The 27,119-nt window shown below is 37.0% G+C and overlaps 1 protein-coding gene across 4 annotated transcripts in view; it reads right to left on the reverse strand.

Moving 5' to 3' along the window:
- Positions 1 to 25,414, reverse strand: part of LOC138135976 (max-interacting protein 1-like) — a 136,454-nt gene extending 111,040 nt beyond the window's left edge. For 2 of the 4 annotated variants that reach the window (XM_069054992.1, XM_069054989.1), the window contains exons 1-2: positions 25,012 to 25,105; positions 24,750 to 24,779 (exon numbers count right to left, since the gene is read on the reverse strand). Coding sequence is in view for 2 of the 4 variants with exons in the window: in XM_069054988.1 (XP_068911089.1) it covers positions 24,750 to 24,779; positions 25,012 to 25,105; positions 25,226 to 25,283 (182 nt within the window). In the remaining 2 variants the exon portion in view is untranslated. Of the gene's footprint in view, positions 1 to 24,749; positions 24,780 to 25,011; positions 25,106 to 25,225 lie in introns of those variants that run through there. The other 2 variants (XM_069054988.1, XM_069054991.1) reach the window with 2 other exon arrangements.
- Between the last annotated feature and the right edge of the window lie 1,705 nt (positions 25,415 to 27,119).

Here is a 27,119-nt window from a genome sequence, read left to right on the forward strand (position 1 = left end):
GATCCAATAATCTCGGAGAAATATTCGCCCGTATAGATTCTGCAAAAGTGGAAAGAGGAGTGATAATCACGAACAACGTGGTTCACCTTTCTCTTCGTACTTATGTAATAGAGAATGTGTAGCTTACTCGTCTGAAGCGAGAAACGAGATTTTCTAATGTTATTTTTGCAACAAAATAGGATATCCTCAGAGACACCATTATATACGAACATAAAGAAAATCGTATTACATTACGTCAACAACATTCAATGTCCAATATACACATGCCTAATGCAAAGTGGTGTTTACAGAATCGCTATACACCTAAATTTCTTCTAAAAATAACGAACATGTAGCTGGCATAAACAATATGATAATAGACGCTCCACTTTTCTAAAAGGGAGTTTAAGAATTCATCAAGAGAATTTCCCCGTTGGGCCAACAACGGCTGCTCTTCAATGTGCATAGCAACAATGAAATTACTGACGAGGAGAGTACGGAAACGCGACTTTTTATTGAACACTCGACTCCTCCAATATGAATGCTTTGTGTGAAGCTTTAAACATAATTACGACGGCCGAGCCGGCTTAATAAAATCAAATGTAATCATCTTTGCAGGAAAATTGTTTGAGGTCTTGAACGTAAAAAACGAGGACGACACGCCGACCTTAATTCAAATTAATTTACAATTCATTACTTTGATTAGGTACACACAATTTGGGCACCGGTACGACGAGAGGATCATCGGAATTTCAAATATTTGTATCAAAATAATATACGAAATTGCTGGGCTATTCCACCAACTCCACAAAAGCTTTGGACTAGAATTACCGATAAACATAGCACGAATTCCTTCCAGCCACATACCACATCTACATATAAATTAATTTTATTGAAAATTTTGGTCCAAACGAAATTTACGCTGGCCCACAGTGTCACCGCATAAATCTCCAGTTGGCCGATAGGAATTACCATTTCGGTTTCACATTTTAATTTCCGACAGATACAACAACATATACTTAATTTAATTGGCCGACAAATCACTGTTAATAAGATTCAAGTAACCTCTCATTTGATGGTAATGGCAGAGTTGAATGGTGCGGCATGAAAGAGCAGGCCGTGTTACTCAACACATGCAAAATACGGCTAATAACAATTATTATTGGACGCGGAACACCACGAATTGGAAACGAGCTCTACTGTCTTTTTCTGTAGTGGACCGCCGCGTGGGGGGATGCAAATAGGGTGATGCGGTCAAAGCGCGGACACGTCAACGTGTCCGCGCTTCAACTCGTCGTGATTAATCTCCTGCGAGCGCCTTCTGCCCAACTCCTAGTTGTTTTGACGGGTGCGTGACCCAAGCAGGCTCGACCTCAGCCCCTCCAGCTCCGCCACCTCGTGCCGCTAATAATTATGCGATACGTCTGTTGATTATCAGTTCAAAGACCCCGGCACAGCAAACATGTCACACTTTACAGAGGCAATTTTGGATTACAGGTGAACAAACATCAGGCCACGGTGGCAGTTTTTCATCTCGGCCGCCAAAAAGAAACACCAAAAACGAACAACAATTGACAGAGTCAAATGCGATAGTCGTGTTACTTGAACCAATATTTGTTTTAACTCTGATGGTAATTTGATAAGCTACGAGTAGTACCGGTCGAAATCGAAACGAGCGACTTGGATTGGATTAAAAAATAAACAGGGTTTTGAGTGGTGGTGGCGGATGGGGTCGCAGGAATTCGGTCGACCTCCCGGGGTCGGTGGACTGGTCTTGGCTGATCAAAATTTTATCGTTGTTGATGGTTTTGTGAAATTTCGAATAAGGCAAGTGAAGAAGTTTTGGAAGTGTGTTAGAAATTAATAAAACTGTGACAGCCTAATGCGTACGGCTTTGGTTTATAACATTAAGTGAGTAATAATGATGACATGTTCAAACGTCACTGAAATATTTAGGCCTGTTAATTAACGATGAAAGATAAAGATAATTGAAGTTAATAAAATAATACGCATCTTTCATACTGTTGAAAATTTTAATTTAATTTCACCAATTACATAATATTCATTTTACTATCGTTGAAATAGCCACAATAAACTGAAATAAGTAAATTATTTTAAAATCGTTATTTGTAAAAAAAAGACAAAAACACGAAGCTCAAAATATAGTCTTGGATGAGATCCAGAACACAACTTCCGAAAATAATAAACACTTAAATTAAAACAAAATGCAAAATAATGTTTTTGGCAAATTAATTATTTTAAGTTAATCCTTGTTTTTTACCTGTATTCAGTGGACCACAATTAGTCTCCAAAAGTCTTGCAAATTTAAATTAATTTCAACATTACTGTAATCCTCTTTAATTAAAATCAATAATAATTTATAACGCTTCGATGTCGTGCCCCTTTTTTATTATATTTATTGGGTGTTCATTTAAATTTCCGGTCAAAGTTGACGTTGAAGAGTCGATTGTGAACGCACTACAGTTTACGGATCACGGATCAGCAGTTTACATCTTGCGTTTTTTGTTTTTACACGAGTGGTACGTCCACAATCGACTCTTCAACGCCAACTTTGACCGGAAATTTAAACGAACACCCGATATATTTACAGTTTATACTGTTTATTTAAAGATGAAATTTGTCTAAGTAGGTATGCCAAATGTAATTTTTGAAATAAATTAAAATTGTTCAGAGAAGCAGTTGTGTTAGTAAATAAATATTATTAACACTTGACATTAACATAGCTTTATAAATAAATATTACTGACATTTACTTTTTTCGCATTTAGACAGTTGGGGGATCCCAAACTTAGTCATAACTATTAGACAAAACTGATTCGCGGTTCGGAGTACTAAATAATAGGGTTTTTTTGCACCGCCGTTAAAAAAAGTAATGGTTTTTTAATCAGTATGGTGATTTTAAAGTGGGTCTTTTTTCAACAACTGAAATAAAGTAATTATTTTACAGTTTGGGGAACTGTATTTCACACTTTAGTACACTTGAATTTAACCAAATTTTGCTTAATTTGCTGCTGAAGTAAAGAAAATACAAAACGAGTTTCTGGTGAAATATCTCACAATGCTTCGTTATCACTTTCACTACCGCATTCAGTCATTTAATGGAAATAATTGAAAAACTTATCGCTACATAATGATAACCCACAAAACGACAAAATTAGTTATCTTAAATGTAAAATCCTAAATTGCTGCCAATCATCCATTGTTAGTTTGCAACCCCGTATCTATGCAAGATATGCCTAAATGAAAAATCACAAGATTAATAAAATATACATGTATGGTCATTATAATAATATGTACATAAAATAAGGCAAAAATCTTAAATGAACTAAACTGTGAGTGGTCTATAACAAGCCCTTCAATTAAGAATGTCTACACTTCAACATGGTGACAGCTTTTAGCTTCTCATCTTCTCATGCAGTGGCAGTGGAAAATTAGTACCAAATGCCTGACTTATATTTTAAAATGTTAGGTATTACATATGTATTTATTTTCGTCGTAATAATTTTATTTTACCCAGACAAAAATGTATTTATGCAACTTGTTTGTAAAACACCTTTTTACGCTTCTACCTTAAAAAAAGTGGTATTTTACACACTATTCTTAGATTTTTTTTTTAATTTGCATCTTTTGTATAGCACCTTGTCAAATAAAAATAAATAAATAAATAATCGTTTCCTCGAATGCCATGACGAAATTCCTATATGTACTTTAATCATCTTCAAAAACGACATTGCCGCATGCTGTGAGCTGATCACCTGAGTATGCCACGTGACAATCAAATTGTGATTCATTGTGATTCCGAATGCAGCCAGGTATGAAGACCAGAAATGACCCAATCGGTGTGTCACAATTAATTTTCTTATCTAAAGGGTATGACGGCTCTTGTAACTTTACCGTTTTTATCTCGGTCGACAGTTGAAAACTTTCTATTGCACTTTTTAATTGCGTCCCATTATTTATTACTTAAAAATAGAAAATGTATCTACCTACGTTGATCGGTGAATGTACAATAAACACTTAATGCGCCCTTGACAGATATAATACGGCTTGCAGTATTATCAACAAATTCAAGTGGTGATCAGCGTGCACCTTGCACTTGCAATCGAAGTTGGCCTCGATAGAACTAAGAAGGTCGGATGGTGTGTACCAAGGGTCCTTGATAACCGGTCGATTTAACAAATGTTATTTAATATTGGCGCATGGCCGACAGCTTATTTCGCAAAAACTGTTTATGGTTTTTGAAAATGGCAAAATCTCGGTTAGAATTCACACGTCTTCGTGAACATACTCGTAGGTATCCATCTGAACGTATAATCACGAGGTGAGGCGCCGCCTCCAGAAACGGCGTTCTCGGTGAAAAACAAGACTACCATTGTGTGCAGAGAGTCAAGTCCGTTTTAATCTAGGCGTGATCGGTCGATGATTTTCTGCCAGTTTTAAAACGGGATTATATCTCCTCTATTTTATAACGTACAACAAACTGATAAAACTCGAAAGGGGAATTTAACGACTCTTTTTAGTACGCGCCTGGAGAAAACTAACCTTTTGTTTTCTTTACTATAATGAGCAATTTTGGATAAAATATGTATCTTGATACTCTTCTCTAACTCGTTACTTCTCGCTGCAAGATATTGGATACCCTCCTTTGTTCCGATATGATGTAACGTTGGAAAACTCCTCTAGGAATTTAATTTTTTTCACTTATTCTCATGTAACGGTTCATGATAAAAATTCACATGTTTGCATGCGAATCAAGAGACTCAACCGTACGTACTACACTATATCCAGATTTTTATGAATAATTCACGCGGCTTAACGTCATAAATATTTCAGATATGTACCAGTAAGTATTAATTCCGCATAAGTACCACTTTGAACGAATTGTCCACGAAAATATGTATATAAGAGTTTTCGCTAAAAATAAAATGGTATTTCTACAAACGCGTTTTATTAATTACATAATATTAGCGTTTTAATAAACAACTGTGACGCTTGTCCGTACCTTGGCAATTTTTCACGTAAAAAACCTAAATCCAATATCCACAAATAAATTAGGTTTCGTAGCTATTGCCAGAGCTAAACCGCCAAAAAGAAGTAGACAGTTTTTATAAAAAGTCAACAACTGACCGGTAATCAACGATTAATCACTTCCTTGATAATTAGTCTGCCATTTCATTTTAAATTTTGCTCAGTGGAAACTATTAATTATGGAAATTCAAGAACCGTTACAATTCACGTGAACTTATTTCCAGTCGTAATTCTCAACAGGTGTTTCAATAGAATGATATATCACTAAAGTGTGCCAAAAATTGATGATTTGTTTCTTGAGCCAGTTGGGAAACTTCAAATAATACGAATCCAACTAACAAAGCTACCACATGTGAAATATTTTGTAAAGTATTCTCGTGTCCCTCCGTTTTATTAAATTCCAGGTTTAAACAGGCATTCAGAACATGCGTGTCCTTTCTTTATATTTGTCCTTTTGATTTCTTCCAAGTTTGTGTAAAATTAAGGCAATTGCTTTGATCACTTGGTTCGCCTCAGAGACTGAATTCTCTTTTATCAAGATCGCCCATTTTCTAAACTTGGAAATCTGAAGATTTTATGACGGAGATTTGAAAGGTTTAGTGATGTTTTGCAGGCGTTTCTTTTGATATTATGCCATCTTTACGTCCGAAATTTCTAACAATAATGAAAAAGAAAAGATTTATTGGAACTGCTTTGAGCTCTCCTTTTTATTATTATTTTTATTATCGTGCCATCAGGAAATATTTTTATGAGTTATATTTTGTCAAGCCAAAACGTAAAAATGATATACAAGACGTCTTATTTGCCGAAGAATACCTTCCATTCAAAACGAAAAAGGCAAAATCCGTAAGCGAGTCTCCGTACTTCTTTTTGGAGATGTGCAGCGTGTTCGCAATATATGTAAGAATATTTCAAAGAAATTGTTGAACTGAACAAAACGCCACCGCGTTCATGGGCAAAAAGCGAAACTAATGTGACTATAATAAATTTGCAATTATTGAAGTACCTATCCACGTATTCACAATATTATAGAGTCATGTTTTATCGATTGAACGTTCCACGAAATTAATTGGAGAACGGGCCAGAGAATTTTATATTAATTTTGAAATTAATGTTTTTCGAAATATGTACGTATTAATTTCACCGTGTCGGTGGTGGCTAACAAAGAGGTCGACGTATTTCGTGGTCGAGTTTGACGTAAATGGCTCCGAGCAACGCTGCATCCGCTGCAATATTCATTTCAGCGGAAATCTGCAATTAACAGGTATATTGAACGAGTTTCCACGGTCGTAGTTTCAAGAGGTCCCTCCTGCTAATGTACACGTTATTCAATTGGTCCGCCTGCAATTAGGGAAAACTCGTCGGAAAAAGTATTAGCAATTTGCTTAATTATCCGTAGGTCTTTATGAAGCAGCTAACAGTGTTCAAGTCACATCGGCTTGAACTTTTAATGAGTTCGAACTGTTTTATTAATAGTCTCGGTGTAAATAATATTCATCATCCTTCATCTCTTCTATTCTCCAGATTTAAATGGGATTATTAAGCATAATAATCTGAGCTTTGAGTAACTACATATGTATGACGCTGTGATATTGACAATGAGGGAGTTAAGCACTTCATTACATGCACAGCAACGATTCTCCCTTTAAACCTTAAGACGAAACACGTTCCAACATGACGCGCCTCTGTTGTTCTGAATAATACGACATGCATTACATTACGGGCCGTCGCAGACCGGCAAAGACGAACTGATGGTCAGTCAGCACTTTTCACCGAACATAATATTTCAGACGTTCCGGGAACGCGCCAGTATCATTTCAGGTCCTATTGAAAAATGAATTCGCTTCTTTGGCCGCAAGGGAGACGAGTATAAAAAATGGCCGCCATACATTTTCACTAGATGAATACGTGCAAACGTTTCAGGGAAACAATTGACCGTAGATTGCACGGAATGAAGATTTGCCCGTGTATACTATATATCTCAGTTGGCCACGTTGACAAAGAGGATGGCCAAGATCGAGCACGGGCCGCACGTCTTACGGCCTGAAAAATCGAGCGACCTCATACATAATTCATCCCGCAACACGGCTTTTTTAAAGGGGTAGTAAATAAACAAAAAACATGAAGCCGTTTGCTTGCTCGCAACCAAACTTTAGATTGCTCGGACCGTTATGATACTTTTTCGTTATTGATGAGTTTTCGGTTTAACTCGCATTATCTGATGTGCTTGATCTTGCTTCTTATCGGCCAATTTCTCATTTCGCACCGCAACTCCTCGACAAATCACCAAACGGGAAAGTCACACAAAATCGCCATGTTTAAAGATGCACCGTCGTCTTAATAAATTATTAAGGCAAGAGGAGCACAGCCGTAAGGATCCAACGGAGAAATTCGATTCCGTAAAGAAAATTGAAGTTGGCGTAAAGACCCTCGCAATATACAGACAATAAATTTAAATAATACATCAAAACTTTCAGAAGTAATAATTCTCCGAGCAAAGTTTACGAAATTGATATAAAATGTATACGAAAGGAAATGAACACCCGTAAGATTCTCGAAGACTCAAGGCTGTTTATTTCGTTGCGAAACGATTCGCTGCACCAAAAACTATCCATACAGTCACCTTCTTTACCTCACCGAGTGATCAATTTCATCCGGGTTGAAATTATCCTTACCGGCCTTGAATGGTAACGGTCAACTACGATCTCAGATGTGATTGTGAAATGTTCAAAATCAAAACGTGCAATTAAATTTTAAATTTCGATACAGCGTGCACAAATGCACCAATTGCTTTCACTACGAACACTTGCAGCAAAGCACTTTCCCAGACACCTGCTACAGTTATTTGATTCGGAACGACACAGCAAATTTATTCTCAAGCTGAGATCTTTCTCTAGGTGTTGCTTGTTCTTCTTTGTGAAAACCTAATTACAAATGGGCACCGACTAAACAGAAGAACTGTAAAAAATCGTTTTAGCATTCTGGTGTGATTTTAACGAGCAGTTTCGTTTCCAAATAGAATCACAAAGGTCATCCTGCCGGAATTTTAAAACGTGATAAACGTCAACTGTGAAAAAAATGTTAAATCACTATAATAACAACGACGAAACTTGTGAACCTAAGTGATTTTTAATTGAGTGGAAGCTAAATCATAAACAATATGGCTGCTTCAAATGCTTACGATCCGATTCATTTATGTGTACGCATTTATAGTTGGTGCAGATACTCCTCGCTTTAATCTAATATTAGTCTTGAGCAGACTTTTTGCTCGACGAATCAAGTTATATTTCGAAAGAGTTTCTAAGGAGCCAATAAAAATCTCATCGGACGAAGAAGCACTTAATGTGCGCACCAGGGTTTTATTTAGTAACTGCTGTATTGTTGTACGGATTTTACTTTCTATTTTTCTATTGCATGCACTGTTTTTCATAACAACTCAACGAAAGTAGAACGAACATTCTAAAATGACCGAAAAAATAAATAAGAATTGTGCGGTATAACTCAGAAATGTACAATTCGACAACGAAATGACGTGAACAATTTTTACGTTTATTTTATCGAGCATAGTGCACTTGGGCGTATTTTTAAAACACGTGTGAATAACGCAAAAAGTAACCTTCACGTTATTGTAAAATAACAAGCATTAGTCACTGGCTATTATACCAAATCATAATTAACCAAAACTAAAAGACAATGTTACATCCCCGAGACTTCATTCAACAGCTAGGCAATTTATTTCTATTGATAAATTGCAAAAAAGTTGTCTGCGACCACCATCCAAGTTATTCAAAATAATGCGCTGCGACATAGATCTCCTGAGCTTATTACCAATGATAATAAAACCATGACGTTCTTTATAAAGCTTGCCACAATCAATCAATATCGATCATCTTGTGACACCATGGCATAAATTACATTAAAAAACAAGGAAAACGATGCTCTATAAAAACAAGCATTAGGAGAGTAAACATGTAATACGCGCATGTAAAATGAAAACACATTATTCATGGCAAAAATACTTTTAAGAAAATGAAAGTTGCAATTGTATAGAGTAATTTTGAACTAAACGTAGTTGGATCGTTTGTTAAATTAAAAAAACTGTAACAGATGTAAATTTGGTATGTCGAATTGCAATCAAACGTTTCTGTTTCAATGGTCCGTTTACTATGTTGACCTTGGCGTGTTAACATTTTTTTTATACGACAAAAATGTCTCAAGTGCTTATGCAATAATTTTGGTAAACAAGTCTTACTGGACTTGGTCATTTGTAAAAACTACCTCGCCAATTATCCCTAAAAGTCCATGTCCACATAATAAACTGTAACGCCAGAAGATAAATGTGGTAGCAAGTGTAATAACAATACCTAAAAACAAAAACAACGGCTAATTATGGTTTGCTAAAAAGTCTTATTATGTAAGATAATATCGCCTTACATAACGCGAACATGTTTAATTTATTATTGAACCGTTGATAAGTTATCTATGCAATTACAAGAAAAATATTTGCATGTCATTTAGAAAACTTAAATAAGTACTTGAATAATAATGCACTGGGCGGTAGGAAATGGGTCGAAAGGGTTACAATTCATTATAAGTGATGAGACCACAAAAACTATTTCTAAAATAATTGAGGCAATTTATATAGCTATAATAGACCAACCACGATAAGCCGTACGTATAACGGTGCTAATACGATTTTTTTGTATCGTGTAGACATCCAGGTGGAGCTCTAATCGATCAAGACTTGCTTTGCCTTTTAGGTACGACCAGTTTTGTTGCAAAGTCGAGGACGACTGGAAAACAGGATTGAATTCGCACAAATCAGCCGTTTCTACCTTTGAAAGAAACTTCTAATTCGCGTATTATAATTCGCACGCGGTTCGATCTGCGACACACGATTCTGTTGCGACAGCCTGTTATATTCCGTCGATAGTACATAATACAATGTGTTACGATCTGTTCACATTAATAACTTAATAAGTACCTTGGCAGCAAGATACTTTATTTTTAGACCAAGAATCGAGAACACCTTGTCGTTGGGCATGGGCTAATATGATTTTCGATTTGATCGACCTTGCGTGCGCGTTCGTGACCTTCATGGTCGGGAACCAGTTGATTTTTTGTCTCGATGAGTTGTCCTGTCAACTTATGTTATTATACTGAAGTTCGATGCGAAGAGTGAGCACAATATGTTCCTATAATAATACGTTTTTGCGTCTGTTCGCGTATGTTATCTCGACTGCATTAACTCCTAGTTCAATGACTAATAAAGGCAGGACGACACTGTTAATTTGAATTTCAATTTTTTTTAACCGTTTTCATAAATAAAACATCTGGAAGATGGGCGGTATAATTGCTTAAAACCTTTAAAAAAATATTTCCCCAAATAACATACATGCATTATTTATGTCGAGGCGTGGACGCATGTACGAATCACCAGACTAAATAAAGGTGGGATTAACCCCTTCACACACGACGCTGTTGACTCGGCGGACTGAATCAACACCGTGCAGGAGGGGGCGCCAGTTGTAGTGTTTAACCCTAAGAGCATACCTCGAGCACTATTTTGCACTACACGATGCAGCATAGAGCAAACGGTGCATCCTAGGTAAAGGTGGAGAACGTAATGTGAATGTCGGAAGGGGTTCTGGGTGGTGTAAACTGACAAGTGCCAAAGCTGGCAGACTCGGGAGCTGCGAATGGACGGAAAACGCGTGTAACACATCACCAATTGCTGAAATTGATTGATCGAAATCGCATGGGCAACCTGACCATGTGCAGCTACGGCGATGTCGGTGGCAACATGTCCGAACAACGAGGAAGAGACAGTGGTATTGATCGTGGGTCCGGACCGACGTTTCCACCTGGGCGACGCATGCGTCCCATTGCTAAGGTCAAGGTCATATGAGTATCATCACCGTATATACCGATTATGTTTTGCAATGGGCCCATTAGAGAACAAGAGGAACCATACGCGATCGGCTGTTTTCTATAAATAAATTTCGCTCGGTGATCGTTCCACTGACATTCCCCTTATCAAATTCTTTTCAATCGGCAACCGAACGCAAACGGTACCCGGTTGGCTTGCTAAAAACAAAATTTTTCAAAGACATATTTTTAGCTTCTCGCACTAGAACAGGGGTCACCAAACCGTGAGCTTTCCCCGTGCTGCCGCGTAACGTAAAGGTCAGCTACTTCACAGCGCGCTCCGCAAAATCAAAATAATGCGACCATAAAATCCACTCCGAAAAAGTGTTGAAAACAAAAACGGCTTTGCAAGACGTGGTCGACGCTCATTTTTTTTTGATTAAAAAAAAGCAATGAACTAGCAGATACAATAGGAATAAATTTGTATAGTCTACTTTGGCAACGTTGCGTGTAAATGTCTCGCAATCGCAATCCACTTACGCAACGGCTCAATAAACTTTATTTTACCATTGCGGGTGCTCACACTATTTCGTAAACAAAAAACATTGTAGAACAAACCGAATAAGTTATTTTCCCCACGATTGCGCTGCACCTGCCTGTTGTATTTCCATAGTTCAGTTCCGCACCAGGGTGGATCGGCAAAACCTGCATCATCTTGTTTTACCTCGCACGACAAGCTGATTAACACGTTGCTGCACCGTACAAGTATGAACAAGTAATTTGTAAAAAATGCGTATCAAACGCAACTCGTTTTCTGAACGATCTCAAAATACGTCGGCAAATAAATTATTCAACGGTGACACATTATGGTAAATGTGATCAACATATCAGTTTACATACAATTTGCGGTTTAAATGACAGCCGAGACGACAAGGTTTTTATATAAAAAATTATTCACAGACATAACCGAAAAGTCGCCAACAAAATAATAAATAGTACGTTGCTCTCGCTATCAAAAAATAAGGCAGTATTTAAAATGAAAAAGTTCAAGTTTAAACGGGCTGAAGGTCAAGTTTACAACAATAATTCTGAATTTTTTAATGTGGAAGGTTTTGAAGTGTCAACGAACTATTATGTTACCTACTAATTCCTTGATTATGATTCAGGTGGGTGGTGAGACGCTATTGTTACATCTACATTCGTATATGGAATTTGTTTTTTTCGCATGATTTGAAATATTTAAATAATGTGTTGCTCCCAAATTTGAAATTTAACTGTTAACCGTAAAGATGTCAAAGTTACTATAAATATTTTATTTAGAATGTGACGGTCAAAGAGACGAGAACAGTTTTAGTTCCAAAGTTTTTACACCGAGCCAATGCTTACAGAACGTTCTTAATGTTTATTTCACATTTTTTGAAAAAAATACTTATGGAAATGTTTTAAAGAGAGAAAATATTTCATTCAAACAGTTGGCACTGTTATTGGGACGATCTGAACAAAAACTACTTTAAAAACAGAAATTTTCAGAAAATTTCACGCACACGTGAATCGAAAAGAAAATAAGGACCGTGAACTTGCCTGTGCTTTATTGCACAACAGCCGAACACAGCGTTTAAAGGTGATTCATGTTTGACATTATCATCATCGGAACAATCAAGGTACAAATTACACATTATGAAAATCAAACATGCTATACTGTGATTTGTGATTTTGTTCCACTACATTTTTTAATATGACGAGGTATTAAATGCAGTATTTAATAATAAATGTCATCGTATAGCGCTTGACGTCTCTGCGGCACAAAGTGGACAAACACAGTATGTATCGATTGGTGATAAAAATTGCGATTTGTTTATAAGGTATAAAAGAGAATTTTTAATTTGGTAATAAAAACCTGCAATTAACTACCATGTTATTGTAGTTTTTGCGATTCCGTAAATACCCCATCAAAATATTAAATATTTACAAACTACGTATTTTATCACATCTTAAAAAAACAAGCGGTGACATAATTTTTAAAAATTATCATTTCCACGATACGAAACGCGTGTATTTTAAAATTTACTGCTATCGATAACGTAACTTTTCAGCAAGATATTTGTTGAGCAGTTGTCAGGAGTTATGCACTGTTAGGTACCGTAAGTGGCACGAGTTCTGAACTAAATTCACACATTATACTTATTTAATCACGTGATATAAATATAGATACGCATATTTGTTTAGCCGTAAATTATATGTTTACATATGACAGTAATGAGGTTATTTGTTGGTTAAAATGCACAACTACTTTTAGCTCGCGATTACGTCCGTTTTTCGAAAGTTTTCAGTTTCACCTTCACCTCCAATTTTTATTTTTAAAACCGACCAACTGATAAAACGTGGGAACACGTAAACATTTTCAACACAGCTGCGGTCATTAAAACTATATATAAATTTCCACCGAGTTATGTAAAACAAACAGTCAATTTTACGTTTGTACGTAATGCCAACAGAGTCGTACCGTAACTCAGCCGAAAATACAAAAAAAACCAAACAAACGATCAAAGTGAAACGTTCGCGAGCAACGACTTGACAAAAGATTAACTAGTGATAATCCGTCGTTGGCGAAAAATCGCCGAAGATTCTCATAAAGTGCCATCGACAGCAGAATGATGGTGTTTTGCTAAACGCGTCACTCAGTGGCACAGCTAAAACTTAAGTTAGTTGTTAACCTCCCCCGAGCAGTGTTTTATGGCTCGATTAGGAAATGTTCATGGTTCTTATCGATCAGCCCCCGTGCGTATGCCAACCCTGGGTTTCTTTCGGTTGAAAGCGAAGGAGACGGCAGTCGGAGGAGGTCCGGATATGCGTGTACGCGGTGTCAGCTGCGCGTGTTTGCCTCGTGTGCGTACGACCACCTAGTTTACAATCAAACTCATTCGCTATGTGTTCCGTTCAAACTCTCCAGCTCTAGACCTTGTTATCCTCGGATTATAAGGGTAGTTTCATTGATTTCCTTTTAACATAACGCCAAGCCGGAAGGGTGCATAGGTGTGATTGATGGCCCATCTTGTATCGAATACAGAAATCGTTTCCATGTCTTTTTTCTCCCGTTGTAAGCCTACACGATTTGTTTCCAGAGGAATCGATACCATCATTTATCCAATGTCTATACGACAACGCATGAGACAAAAGCGCATTGCAGACCGGTTACTGCTGTTTACACGTGCTCGCTCTATGTGTCACGTCGGATGTCTTCTGCTAACGCCACTTCTAGCCTAGAAGTACTATCTCCCGACTTGTATCAATTCAACAAATCACTTCTGATTTATGTCAGACTGCAACTCTCGAACATATTTCTTTGATTATTACATATGTATGTATTTAATCTGGACTGGCCGATAGGGGGGAAAACGACAATTAATTGACTTCTACTGAAACATAGATTACTTTACAAATTTCTGCGCGAGTATCAGTTTTCTAAAAATTTCTTACTTGACCGCCCTTAAAAATACTTTTTAATTAAATTTCCACAACTTTTCTTAAGTACTAAAGCTGTATGTCTTTCCAAATCTTAGATTTTAAATAAATCGATGAAATAATAACAGTGGGTGCTTTTCGTTGAACAAAAAAGACAGTAATAGCCAAACGCCAGTTTTAAGAAACTGAAAACTGACGCAATAAACTTTCTTCTTTGTCCTTCAAATTCAGCTTTCAAAGGAAACCTTTGTTATTTCTTTGATTTTTTTAAATAAAATAAGTTTTTAACGAAAACGAATATGTACTTATCTAATATTCTTATGAAAGATTTTTTGCAGAATTTTAAAAAACATTCAAAGTACCTCGTTCACTGATGTTTGTTATCCTTCAACAAATTACAAATCCTAAAAGCTCCACTAACGCTACCTAATCATAAGTATCGCGCCGTCAAATAAAATCCTGGGCTGAATAGACGTTGGAAAAAGTAAACAGAACAGTGTAAAGTTTGAATTTCCCGCCGTTTGACACGAATGACATTTGTTTACGTTTAATCGAGAGATAATTGAAGATGTTTATTTTCAGTAAAGGTTGCCCTTAGATATTTGTTTCGAGAATAGGAATCGTTAAGTTATTCTATTTTTAGTGTAAAACATTGCAAAGAAACAAAAAGCAAGGTTTTTTTGGCGTTAAATTTTAGGTTAGCTGTCAACATACTCCAGTTAATTTACGCTGTAAAAAAGCACCACAATTGACGGTTTCTAATGCCTTCCCACTCCAGGATTTTTTTTACGCGTGATGCAATGTGGAAGAAATTCCCCAAAAAAACGTTGTAAAAAAACAAAACCGGTGTTTTAACAATAGCATCTAGTAGATAGTTATCGTTGATCACATCCTTTTCTATGGCTTGTTGTGATCTTCTTACCCATTAAACAAAAACCATTTCAAAATTCAATTAAAACAAAACTCTTGTAAAATAATGCTTAGGAGAAAGCGAGAATCGTTAACTTGAGGAGAACAAAGAAATAACATTCTAAAGAGAAAAACTTTGTATATTTTTTTCCATTTGACGCACACGACGTGGATTGTTGTTTATTTACGAGCTTTATCTTAATTCGTTGTTACTAACGAGTTCAGACATGTCAGGTGGATCGTTAACTGAATTGTTATTGTACCACATGTAGTGCCATCGAGATTATGTTTTGAATTTAAGGGTAAAAAAAAAACAAGCACCTACGGATAGGGAGTTTTTTATGTCGCTTCGGGCGCCAAATTACCTAGACTCGACCATGGAGATAATGCAGTAATGTGACCAAATGAGAGTGGATGAAGCCTTCGAAAAAAGTGATGTTCATGTGGGGTGAAATTAAGAGGAAAACGAAAGATATCGATAAATCTGAATAACAGAGTCATGCGAGTCGACAGTGTTAACAATAAAGCCGCGTTCCCGTCCCCTACAAGAGCATTTCCATAAATTTGAAACAACAACAAAAGATAGTTACACTTTCATACAAAGTAATAAAAATGATAAATCGCCCATTTAACCGTACTGCATACATACACACCACCGCTTAGTCCTGGTTTTATTACGACGACGACAATGGGATTAACTTTTCCCTATTTATACCTGTATGGTCCCGAATTTTTCATAAAACGATCTCCATCCAATGCGGAGCGCCGGTTGGTGGACCCATTAAAATTATATTACCCATAAACCTCTTCGATCACAAAAAGGAACACATAGGTACGCCGGTGAATAATTTACGCAACTACCAATTAAAATAAATCGTTTTTGGGCGGTTCCGGTGTAAAACTTGGACGCTTCACGATATGTTTTCAATATTTCTGGCGTGTTTGTGTTGTGTAAAAAGGTCCGCATTGAAATATCTTTTCGGTCGGTGTTGAAAAGCCCCTTTTTTCTTGGACGTGTAGTCTGGTGTCGACAGTTCGACCGGCATTCTTTAAAAACACATGACTAGCTTGCTACTGCCTCACATGTTCTACAGCTTCCTACATTTTAAATTAATGACGTTGTTTTTTACCGACCACCGGTTCTCCGCTTGATACTTGTTTGGAGCTCTAATTTAACCTTAATTGATACACAATCTCCCCTTACAAAAAGCACTCGGTTAATTTGTTTATCAACATATTAAAACAATGTAACTTAATGACTGACTGATTATAAATAACAGCGTGTTTGATGACCGCTGGGATATTTATTTGAAAGCTTTACGTATTGCTCAGTCACGACTACAACAATCCACAAACAGTTTTAATAGGCTCTAAAAAAACACAGCTCTAGTCCAACAAACTCCAAGAAATAACGACTTGAAGAAGAAAAAATTGAACCTGACACTCGACACACATCCCCCACTTGAATCGACAAGGGATTTATCTCCGTCACGAAAACGATAATATTTATAAACAACAATAACGCAAAAAAAAGAGAATTAGATAACGTACCTCCAACGGCGATAAGAAAATGACGTTAAAGAAATAAAATCTACGTAAATACCGCAATAAAACATTACTCACACATAAAATTAAATACATGAAGTGAAATGAATGAAATTATTCAGACGTGGTAAGTTTGAATGAGTCTTAAAAAATTGTGGGTTTATTCGTTTAACAAATAAGAAGCATTGATTCATAAACAAAATGATATAAATCTTCCGTCAAAATATTTACAGATATAGCATTGTTAACAGGACTGATAATGAAACGAAACATTTGATCTCCTCGTTGACAAATGAAGCTATTCTGTGTACAGATTGCATTCACTGTTACCCTTCGAGGATCACAATGACCGCCGTTCGCACACACTAACCGTCGTGAAAACAGAAAAATTACCAGAAATTAATTATGATATGTATTTGTTTTGTGCCAAAGATTAACAAAAATCAATATAATTTTTACGGGGAGACGTGCGGTTACATGTGATAATACTCGTACCAGAAAAATTCATAAAACTTCTAATTAAGTAAGCTGATAATTACCTGATAAGAATACACATATATAATACGATAACGACACAACAAGACAGATGGCACGTGATAACTACTTAGTCTAATTTAACTACTCCGGATAATATTTGCGATGCAAAGGAATAACAAAAGATTATGACAAATTTAATGAAATTTCGGAGGGCGGTATCGTAAAAACACGAAGCGGGATCCGATCAAGATTAGTAAATTTATTAATGAAAATGAATGTTATTGGTAGGTGGAGCGAGAAACTTTGGTAAGAAACTAACTAATGTCTGTTCGTAAAAGAGACTTTTATCCTCGGTAAAATCAGAGTAGTAGTAAAAAACGTCAGTAAAGCTCCGGTAAGTAATTCGAAAGTTTAAATTCGAATTTCCCTTTTGTTTCTTTCCGCTTTTCCACTTCTTTAGAACTGCAAGTGATGTTGAATTTATCGTGCTGGAACTATTTTGACGCAAGCTGACCGTACCGTAGGGGGTTGGCAAAGGGGTTGAACGACGAAAACGAACTCGGTGGGAATCCCAGGGGTAGCTTGACCCCTACAAAGTAGGGCGGACAGAGATGGATCAGAACTACTCTAATTCTTTTCGCTAGGCTTTCAAGAATATAAAAGTTTTGAGAAAAGCAATGTTGAGCAAACAACATTATGTCACTCAATCTAATGGATTTTTTAAATTTGTAAACATTCTTTTATCATATTATTTAGCTTAAGAAAAATCTCCGGAATCAATTTCATGGAAACAACTGTCGTTTTATTTACAGATCATTATTCCTGGTACAATAGCGTCTCGGCCAAAATGTTTTTTAATACGCAATCTAATCTCGAACGCGATAAATCTGTATTAATTCCATAGTCTTTCTGATTAAAAAGCATGACAAACACTGAGTGAAATTTATGTACAACCACGCCTTGAATTTATTTTCCATCGTCTTCCAGTTACAGACTGAATTATAATCCCTTCGGAAAAAATTCTTCGATATCAAGAGTTCCGACGTTTCGTCCTAATTAGAATTTTAATAGGTAACAAATGTAAGGGCGTCGAATGGTTTAGCAAATTTCTCAACTTGTCAAGAAATTAAAATTTGTAAACCGTAAATTATGCGCAATTTAATTCGTATAATCATCATAAATCTTCCAGAAAACGCTTAATATTTATGTTTTTCTGGCGAAAATGAGTTCGGTACTGCTTATAAAATATTTCTCGTGTTAAATTTGCGTGGCGTGATGTATAATAAAAATTTGGGAATCACCCACATAGAGACACGGACATTATTATGTTGCAGTAAACCGTCCTGAACGATAGTAAAACCGATTTGAATAAATTTAAACGGCCACAGATAATATTTTAGTATAGTACATTATCTTGGTATCTATGGCAAATGTTTATGTTTAACAAACGTAGTATCTATCTCGTACCCATGTTACTCGAGTTTAATTCTTTGCGGGAATGTCACTTCTTCGTAACAAATAAAATACGTAACCCCATGCTTCGCAAATTAAAGCTCAAAAATCCGACACACAAAAAATAAGGGGAGAGAAAACAAGTTATGAATACAAAGCGAGAATTGAGGCTCATTATTACAAGACAAGTGAATATATTTTACATCCCCCCCGAACGACACCAAAAAATCAACTAGATACCAGAACCAACACCAAGTGATTGTAATGCTGCCACTGGCAACCAGTTCCAGCCTTTATCCCGTGTCAGCACATGAATTTATTAAATTGATTCCCTGACCCACAAGAATAAAAATACATTTCTCAAGTTTTTATTTAAGTCGTGGACCCTCCTTTAAAATGGCACAAAGACTACCATATTCCTAGGAGGTTTTTATTCTGCGTCATTGATATACGACAGCGGGTGTTGTTTGCTTCAAATTTACAATTTTTCTTCCCAATTTGTAAAGTAGCACAAGGTAACCAACAGTTATGAGATTGTTTGCGATTTCACTTATAAAAGAATTATTATAAAAAGGCGAGATAGTGTCGCATGCGAATTTATTCGAACGGTTCCAGAAAGGACCCCCAAGCGCGATTGGCCTCATTACACTATCGCAGATGATGAATGTTGACAATTCTGATTTATACAACCGCATTTGAGAAATATAACTTATTCGAGATTAGCCACATCCGAAATTAATGAGATACGCACATGCTGACACGCAATAACGTTTCCAGTCATCACACCACTGCATCTTAAACGAATAGTATAAATAAATTTATTAACAACAACAACAAAAACGATAAACACACATCCGTTTGTTTGTTTAAAATTAATTCTCGGCTCCGTATCTGTGCAGATGTCGAGTTTTAAATTGCTAAATTATGTAACCTCACTTGTTAGGATAATTATTTCAATTTTGGTCGTAAACGATCTAGTTGCCAACCTCGTGACCTTTGAATAACTGCATACGGACCACGTATGTGTTCACTTAGTCCTGGCCAATTTAAAACTTACAATAATAATTCCACTCCTTATCGCGAGCAATTTTAACAGTGCGGGTTCATTTCAATGAATCAGGAAATTTATCTAATCTGAATAGTTTGTTAACCTCGACTATTTCATTTCACACCATCATAAAACGAATAATCTTTGTTCAGATCTATTACAAAAACACAAATAAATAATGCATTGTCAAGGGAAACTCATATTAAACTGGCGAACAAAGAACGATATATCACTCCTCAACAAGTGAAAAGCCGCAGCTACACCTCAACTTGCAAAAGACAATATTTCGAACAATGATAAATCAAAATAGCACAATGGGTCAATTTAAAATAAAAATTAACGGCACAGCATGGGAAATCTTAATTAAATAAATAAATAAACGTATAAGAACGTAATAAGAAGTGAGGACGCGAGAGGTCGCCGTGAACGTTAACGTACGCCCGGTCTGTCGTATCGAGGCATCTAAGACGGTCGTCTGTGATTCATAAGCCTCGAGGCTGGTGCACTCTATTAAACTTGGAACGGTGAAAGTAAAACTGCATCAAGGAGATGTGGTTCTAGGAATATTGCAAGATTCTACCAGAAATTCCGGAGTGTGCACCTGCACCGACAAGCCGACAACAAATATAAATCCTCGCCGCACCTTCGCGGTGTTTCTTAACAAAAAGACTACTACAAAAATATAATAACCTAATAGAATTACGTGACTTGAATGTGAAGGATAAGTACGTCGGAATTGATACGCCACTAGTCACGATGTCACTTGAATTCGAAAACAGAAAAATTCCACTGCCGGTTTTTACACGGTTTTCAAACAAAATTGGGTCAAAAAAATTATTTGCCCGTCTGGATCGAGTGGATTTGCAAACAACGTTAATTGGCTGCCCAGACATTCCGACTTATCAGAAATATGTCACATTCTGAAAACGTGATGGGTATTCGTTCATCTTGGGGCGCTAGTTGACGTGGCGCACTCCAACGCTTTCTCAATGACAAGCATAAAGCTGTCATTTAAAAAATGGGTAGACAGAACAAAGAGATCGTTCGGGTTTTTGTAACGGACGCACCTTCACGAATCCACCACCGCTCCGATAACCCCGAAGACAATAAAAACGAAAAATCCGTCTTCGCGTGTCTATTGCTTGTTATTTACGGTCATGATGCAAAAATTTATGTGTCCATATCGTTATCGTTCTTATATTGCGATTTAAAAACCATTATTTTCAACATGAACTTAAATATTTCAATGATTTGAATCGTAAAACTCGCGTTTTATAGGTTTACGTTATAAATCTAATTTATTGTACGCCCGTTTTTGTTTAATAGTAGAAAATTATTTGTGATTCCTGCTCGGAATACCTTTATTTTAACAACGTCAGTATTTTAATAAAGTCATAAAACTCACCGGATCGCGAAACAAAGACTGTTTTTGTTGAACGCAGCCGGAGTCCCAACTTCAAAGAAACCTAATTTTTATAGAATAATAGATAGATGGGAGCCACAAAAGGTAATATCCGTCTTTTCGCGGAACAAAGGAGACCAATCATTGAAAATCAAAACAAATACATGGGAAATTTAAATTAAGAAATAAATTTCTTTCGTGTGGAGATATCGCGATCGATGTGAATCATTATGGACGACCGATGCGGGTGAGTTTCGGTCATGATTTGTTTAATGCTTCTCGATTTGTTGTTTAACGATCGTGAGTGAAGCTTCCGTGAAGTAAGGCGTTCTCCAAATCAACTTGAAAAGGGTCTCTATTAAATATTTAATATTAATAAAACATTTCCAGCTGCTATATTTACCTTGACGGAGCCAGTAGTAAAAAGCAAACAAACACAAATCTTCCGTTGTCCCTTTTAAACATACAGAGTGGTCGGCTTTATGGTAAAAATGAAAAGAACAAACAGGCGGGTTGGGTGTGTTGTTTGAAACATGCAACGACAAATGAAAAATGACACTGCTTATGAATTCCAAATGTCCTAACGGAATACACTTGCAGAGCTAATAGGATCGTAAAATCAGTTCGAGATGTTCCCAGCATGCCAGGAATAAATTTATTCTCGTCTCCTGTTACCTTGTTCTTCCGATACAATGGCATCCTGCCTGTTCGGTCTTCACAGACTGACAAATTCGTCGGAAACCGTGTGAAGAAAACGAAATTAATAATGAAAAAACAGCGCTTGCATTCGGGGTATCTGAACCATTTCATCAACATAATCAATCTTCGAGGAACCGGTTGGTAACAGTGAAGAATCTCGATTAAAGAATATGAGAAGGCCATATTGAAAAATGTAATACAATCCGTAAAGGCAACACCTTGGATATATTTCCAGCCCGAGCAAGTAGTGCGAGAGGACGATAAAATCGATAAAAGTAATGACATTTTAGAAAGCCGAATGTTGAACGAACTGCAAAAGTAATCAATTTTTAGCGAAATCGAACGTTACGAAAATAAAGGTAATTTTCGAGCAAGCTGTAACGAAAACTTTTAGTGTGGCATGACATGAATAGATAGAGCGTGAAATGTTAACTTACATAACTACAAAAAAAAAACTAAGAGAAAAACAATAACCGAGTACACGTCCTACATTACGAGTTTCACCGAAATTGAACCAATTAAATTTGTTTGTCAAGTGGTACACGCGTTTGTCGAAGAGGACATTATTTAAACCTTCGTCGGTAAAACTGCCCCACCCTCGGATGGATATTTCAGATCTTGATGGTGAACGATCGATCAAAATTGTTTATAGTTCGCCTACTCAACGACTGATAAGATAAGTAACGATTACAGCGCGAATTATAAATAAGTAATGAATCACGTGAGTCGACTTTATTATTTTACAACAAAACAAAGTGAAACCGATATCAGAAGATTTCCTCACTCGTAAAAGTTAATATTGTCTGGCTTAATTAAGATCAACTCCACAACTTCGGATGAATTTCTGAGGAAATTGGGACAGCTGGCGCCCTCGACCATGATAAAAAAAAATTCTTCACAACATTCTTCACTATTTTTATATCGTAGTATGACCGGTAATAAAATACGTGAAATAATAGTTATTTATGCACCGAGTTTCTGTGTAAATTGGGCTTTTCTAATTGCCCCAGGGACAAGATTAAAACACGACTTGTATGCAAAATTTTATTGTTTGAAACGACGTCTCTGAAACTTCCCAATCTTTTTAAAATGGTTTCGCATTTGCTTTTGACAGTTTTGACAAATTTTTCAAGGCCTGTCAAAAATATAACGTTGAATGTGTTGTCTAGGGCAACGGTTCGTTATCTGCTCATTTTGCTTTAGGACAGTTAAGAGGCAGTTTACAAAGGAGAAAAATGAGAATTTATGACAGTTGAAAACAATAAAATTTATTGACCAATTATGCCCCCTTCCGCCACCGAATCTTGTAGGTAGTGGCGAATGATAGAGTCCGTTAAAATTTCTAACCGATTAATTATAACTACCTGGATAATTACAGGGATTAATTAAATGCTGAATAGAAGTTGTAGTAAGCAATAAATTTAAGCTGGTGAAACTACAGAACTCATTTCTCGCCTGTTATTAATTGTTTACTCATCAAAATTTCGTTCGCAGTTTATTCCTCCCATTTTTTGACACTCGACGGACTTGCCAACACCTAAAAAAAAACTGTCAATCGTGATAACTTGCGTCACAAACGGGAGTACTGTGCAAGTTAAAAATCTTCCAGATTAACCAATCAGACTTATCGCATCTTATCACAAGGTTTATTTTTATTTTGACCAAACGTAAATAACTCTCAAACTCGTATCAGGTCTCCACTCGATAATTAATCCCGATTTGGAATAATTATCATCACGGTTAATGATAAATATGGATTACAAAAATACGTTGCTGACATGATGGCGACCAAACGAAGGACGTATATTTCAAAAATACATATTTAAATTTGTCGTTTTGAATGGTCGTCGTTAAATGTTGACAAGGTAGCAAAAGATAAGAGAAAATGAGCCCAAATGATGGAATATTTGGGTACGCAACCTACTGAAATATGAAAACGAAAAAAATTGGTTTGATTAATCAGGGGAGCAACATTACATGTAAAAAATGTAAATTTTGAGACACAGGATGACAGAAAATGATCGTGTTTCGTTCTAAAACATGTCGGCGAGATTTGATTTTATAATCTGTCCATGTTGTGATTTTGGTAGGGCGGTCGGAGCTATCTACATGCGAAACGTTGAGGAAATAACCTAAATAAACGAAGCAAACGAGCCCGTAAAGCCGGAGCCTGCGGAATAATTCAAAAAAATTGTAATAATAAAGTAATATCAATAAAACACCGTCGAGTTCTCGAGGGACCGGGAAAAAGAACTGCTGAAACTGCGCATAAATAATTTAGAGCAGGCCAAGTTGCAGTTTGGTGCGGTGTAGTGCGATAAATCAATCCGGAAACTATTCCGGTGACTATTTATTTATTCAGCGACGGGGGGAACTGTTCGGCACGGTCGGAAAAGTAAAAATGGCGAAAGTGAGAAGTCCGAAAAGACATTAAAATGGGATTAATTAGAAGGTGTTCGGAATAGAAACGCCGAAACGTCCAATTTACATAGGAAAAGAACGAAGTGCACACGGTGTGCCGTGAAATGGTACCGAAACAGTTGCATCACAACCCACTCGACGTGAGGATAATACGCGAATGGTAATGCGTCCCGCTCCCAATTAATTAACTAGGTGGAGAAGGGCCTACCGGCGAATTAGCAGGACCTCCACGTCAGCGGCTTATAAAAGTATAAAACTCTTAATAGAATGATTAGTGTGTAACGGAGAACTGTTGCCAAGCGGTTACGGCCTTGTTTCGGTGCACCAGGCTGCACTGGCAGCATCACCTTCGTTCGAACTTCACACAAATCACAAATCACACACACACGTCACATAGCACTGGATCCGGCCGGGACAATCCCAAAACGTAGAGACTCACCTATTTTTTTCCAGTTCGTTGTGAGATGTCCTGAAACAATAACAAAAAATACGGTCACAACTGGCATAAACATGTCACATGTTTTTAATTCGACGTCATCGAACCGTCCCGAGCCATGTGTCGGTGGTGGATTTGACATCGCGATCGCATTGGTCGAACGTGGAGAACAAAGGAACGCGGCCCGTGCAGCACCCACGTTTTCCGTTGGGGTGGCTCGGGGTCGCGACCGTCACTTGTTAGTTAATCAGGTGGTCGGACTCACCTATTGCCCTGAGATTTTTTATTCTTTGGCCTTTTTGAAGCACTTCTGAGATCATCGGGAATTCGCACGGTCGAGGCGTAACCATGTTCGGCTTCTACAACAACAAAACAGATAGCGTCAAAAACAGCTGATACACCAAAATAGAACTGGAAAGTCGGATGTTGTGCGCCACTCGGCGCTGGTCTTTTGTTTCGCGATGGGGCTCTACACTAACCTCTCTCTCGTCGTTCTATGAATTCTGCTGCTTGTAGTAAGACATTGAGGGCGCTCATATTAGTGACAAATTTGATGGAATACTAGACAAAGGTACCGTCCCGCGGATCGCAACGAAGCACGTTCCCCACACACACTCTCGGAACACACTGACTGGCGATTTATCGTATCGATGTATCGTGTGGCGGGCTCGTAGTTGGCACTGGATGCGCAATGCGCACCGCGCCGCCCGCGATTCATCGCGATCACCACTCTGTCTCTGGGGCCAACAGCTGGTTCTGTTTACATTCGCCCGCTGTTTGGCATTCGTAATCGAGCTGCAAAAACAATTTTGCTTAAATGTTGTTGCTTCGATTCGGATTTCGCAAGCGACCGACTTCATTTTCGAAAAACTCGCACTACCACATCGACTCTTTCGATTATTTAGTGCGAGGGTGAAGCCGCCGACCCCGGGTGTGCAACTTGCAACTGGAGCGCCGCCACGTGATCGGGTCGCGGTAATTTGGGGAAACACCTGATCGGAATTTGGTCACTTATACCGTTCAAAAGGTGATGATCATCGACGGAAAGCGAATGCGCCGGCTGCACCGTGACCGCCACGTGAAAACGAACAATCATAAAATTCACCTGAAACCTTTTCGGGGATCAGATGTGGGAGGTACATAACAACTGTTTACCCTAAACAGATTATCGACAAGTATCGGTCATTGTACAGATCCATTCATAATGTAGCAAAATAAGAATGACAAAGGGACAGGTTGGGACAATAGGATTTGGTTTTGACGGGTGGTGTTGTAATCCTCATCTATATATTTGGACTTCTTTGAATGTCGTCAGTATTTGAACGTACCGCTCCTCAAAATAAATTCTACCTACCCTAAAAATACTAAATTCAATAGTAGTCATGTTCCTTATTAATCAAAACAGCAAAAAGTCAAAAAAATACGACAATCAAAAACATAAGTATTTCTCTTATGTTACATTACTATTGGGTGATTCAAAATGATTGTGGATAAGTATGGCAACTATGTACGAAAACTGTGGGTAGAATAGAAGTGACATTTCTGTGACAGTTCATAGTCGCACAATTTTGAAAATTGTCAAATCAATGCGGAATGGTATAAAAAACATCAAATGCACGCTTATGAAATATACAAATGTCAACTCTACCCCACCCACATAGTTGCCACATAAATTTTCGTACATAGTTGCCTTAATTATCCACAATCATTTTAAATCACCCAATACCATACATTCAGAGGTTTCGTCATTACGATCTAAACAAAATAACTCCGTTGTTTATTCTCCGATTTTATCAAACAAAAAAAGAAAATAAATGACGCAACAAGTACAGTTGGTGCAAAAAAAAAAACCGGGAAATGAAAATTTTCCTGATGTAAATTTGGTCAATTTTGTCAATTAATTGTCTATTTGACAATATCTGTAAAATAATTTTTTAAAATGTCGATTGAATTTTGATCCTAATTCTAACCCCTCTCTCGTAAGAACGTTTCACGCTATGAACAAATTGAAAAAATGTGTCAATTTTATTCTGACAGTTCGCGTTTTTTTGCATCCAACTGTATTACAAAAAGGTCAAACGATAGTCAACTTTCGTATTTCAAATAACTAAAAAAAAACGTTTAAAAATCAAAAAACCATTGTGGTGCAAATAACACACATTTTTCATGACATTTCCTATTACGTATCACAGTGACAGATAAGTCATTTGCACCACAATGGTTTTTTGATTTTTGAACAGCGTTTACCTATACTTTTCACAATTTGGTCTTGTAGGAACCTTTTCTGAATCCAGTGATGTGTAATATGTTTTCTTTGGTGCAATATTCGATAGAAAAAGAATGTTATCAACGATAAATTAATGTTGCCATAAA

This window comes from Tenebrio molitor, chromosome 7, assembly GCF_963966145.1.
Source record: "Tenebrio molitor chromosome 7, icTenMoli1.1, whole genome shotgun sequence".
NCBI lineage: Eukaryota > Metazoa > Arthropoda > Insecta > Coleoptera > Tenebrionidae > Tenebrio > Tenebrio molitor.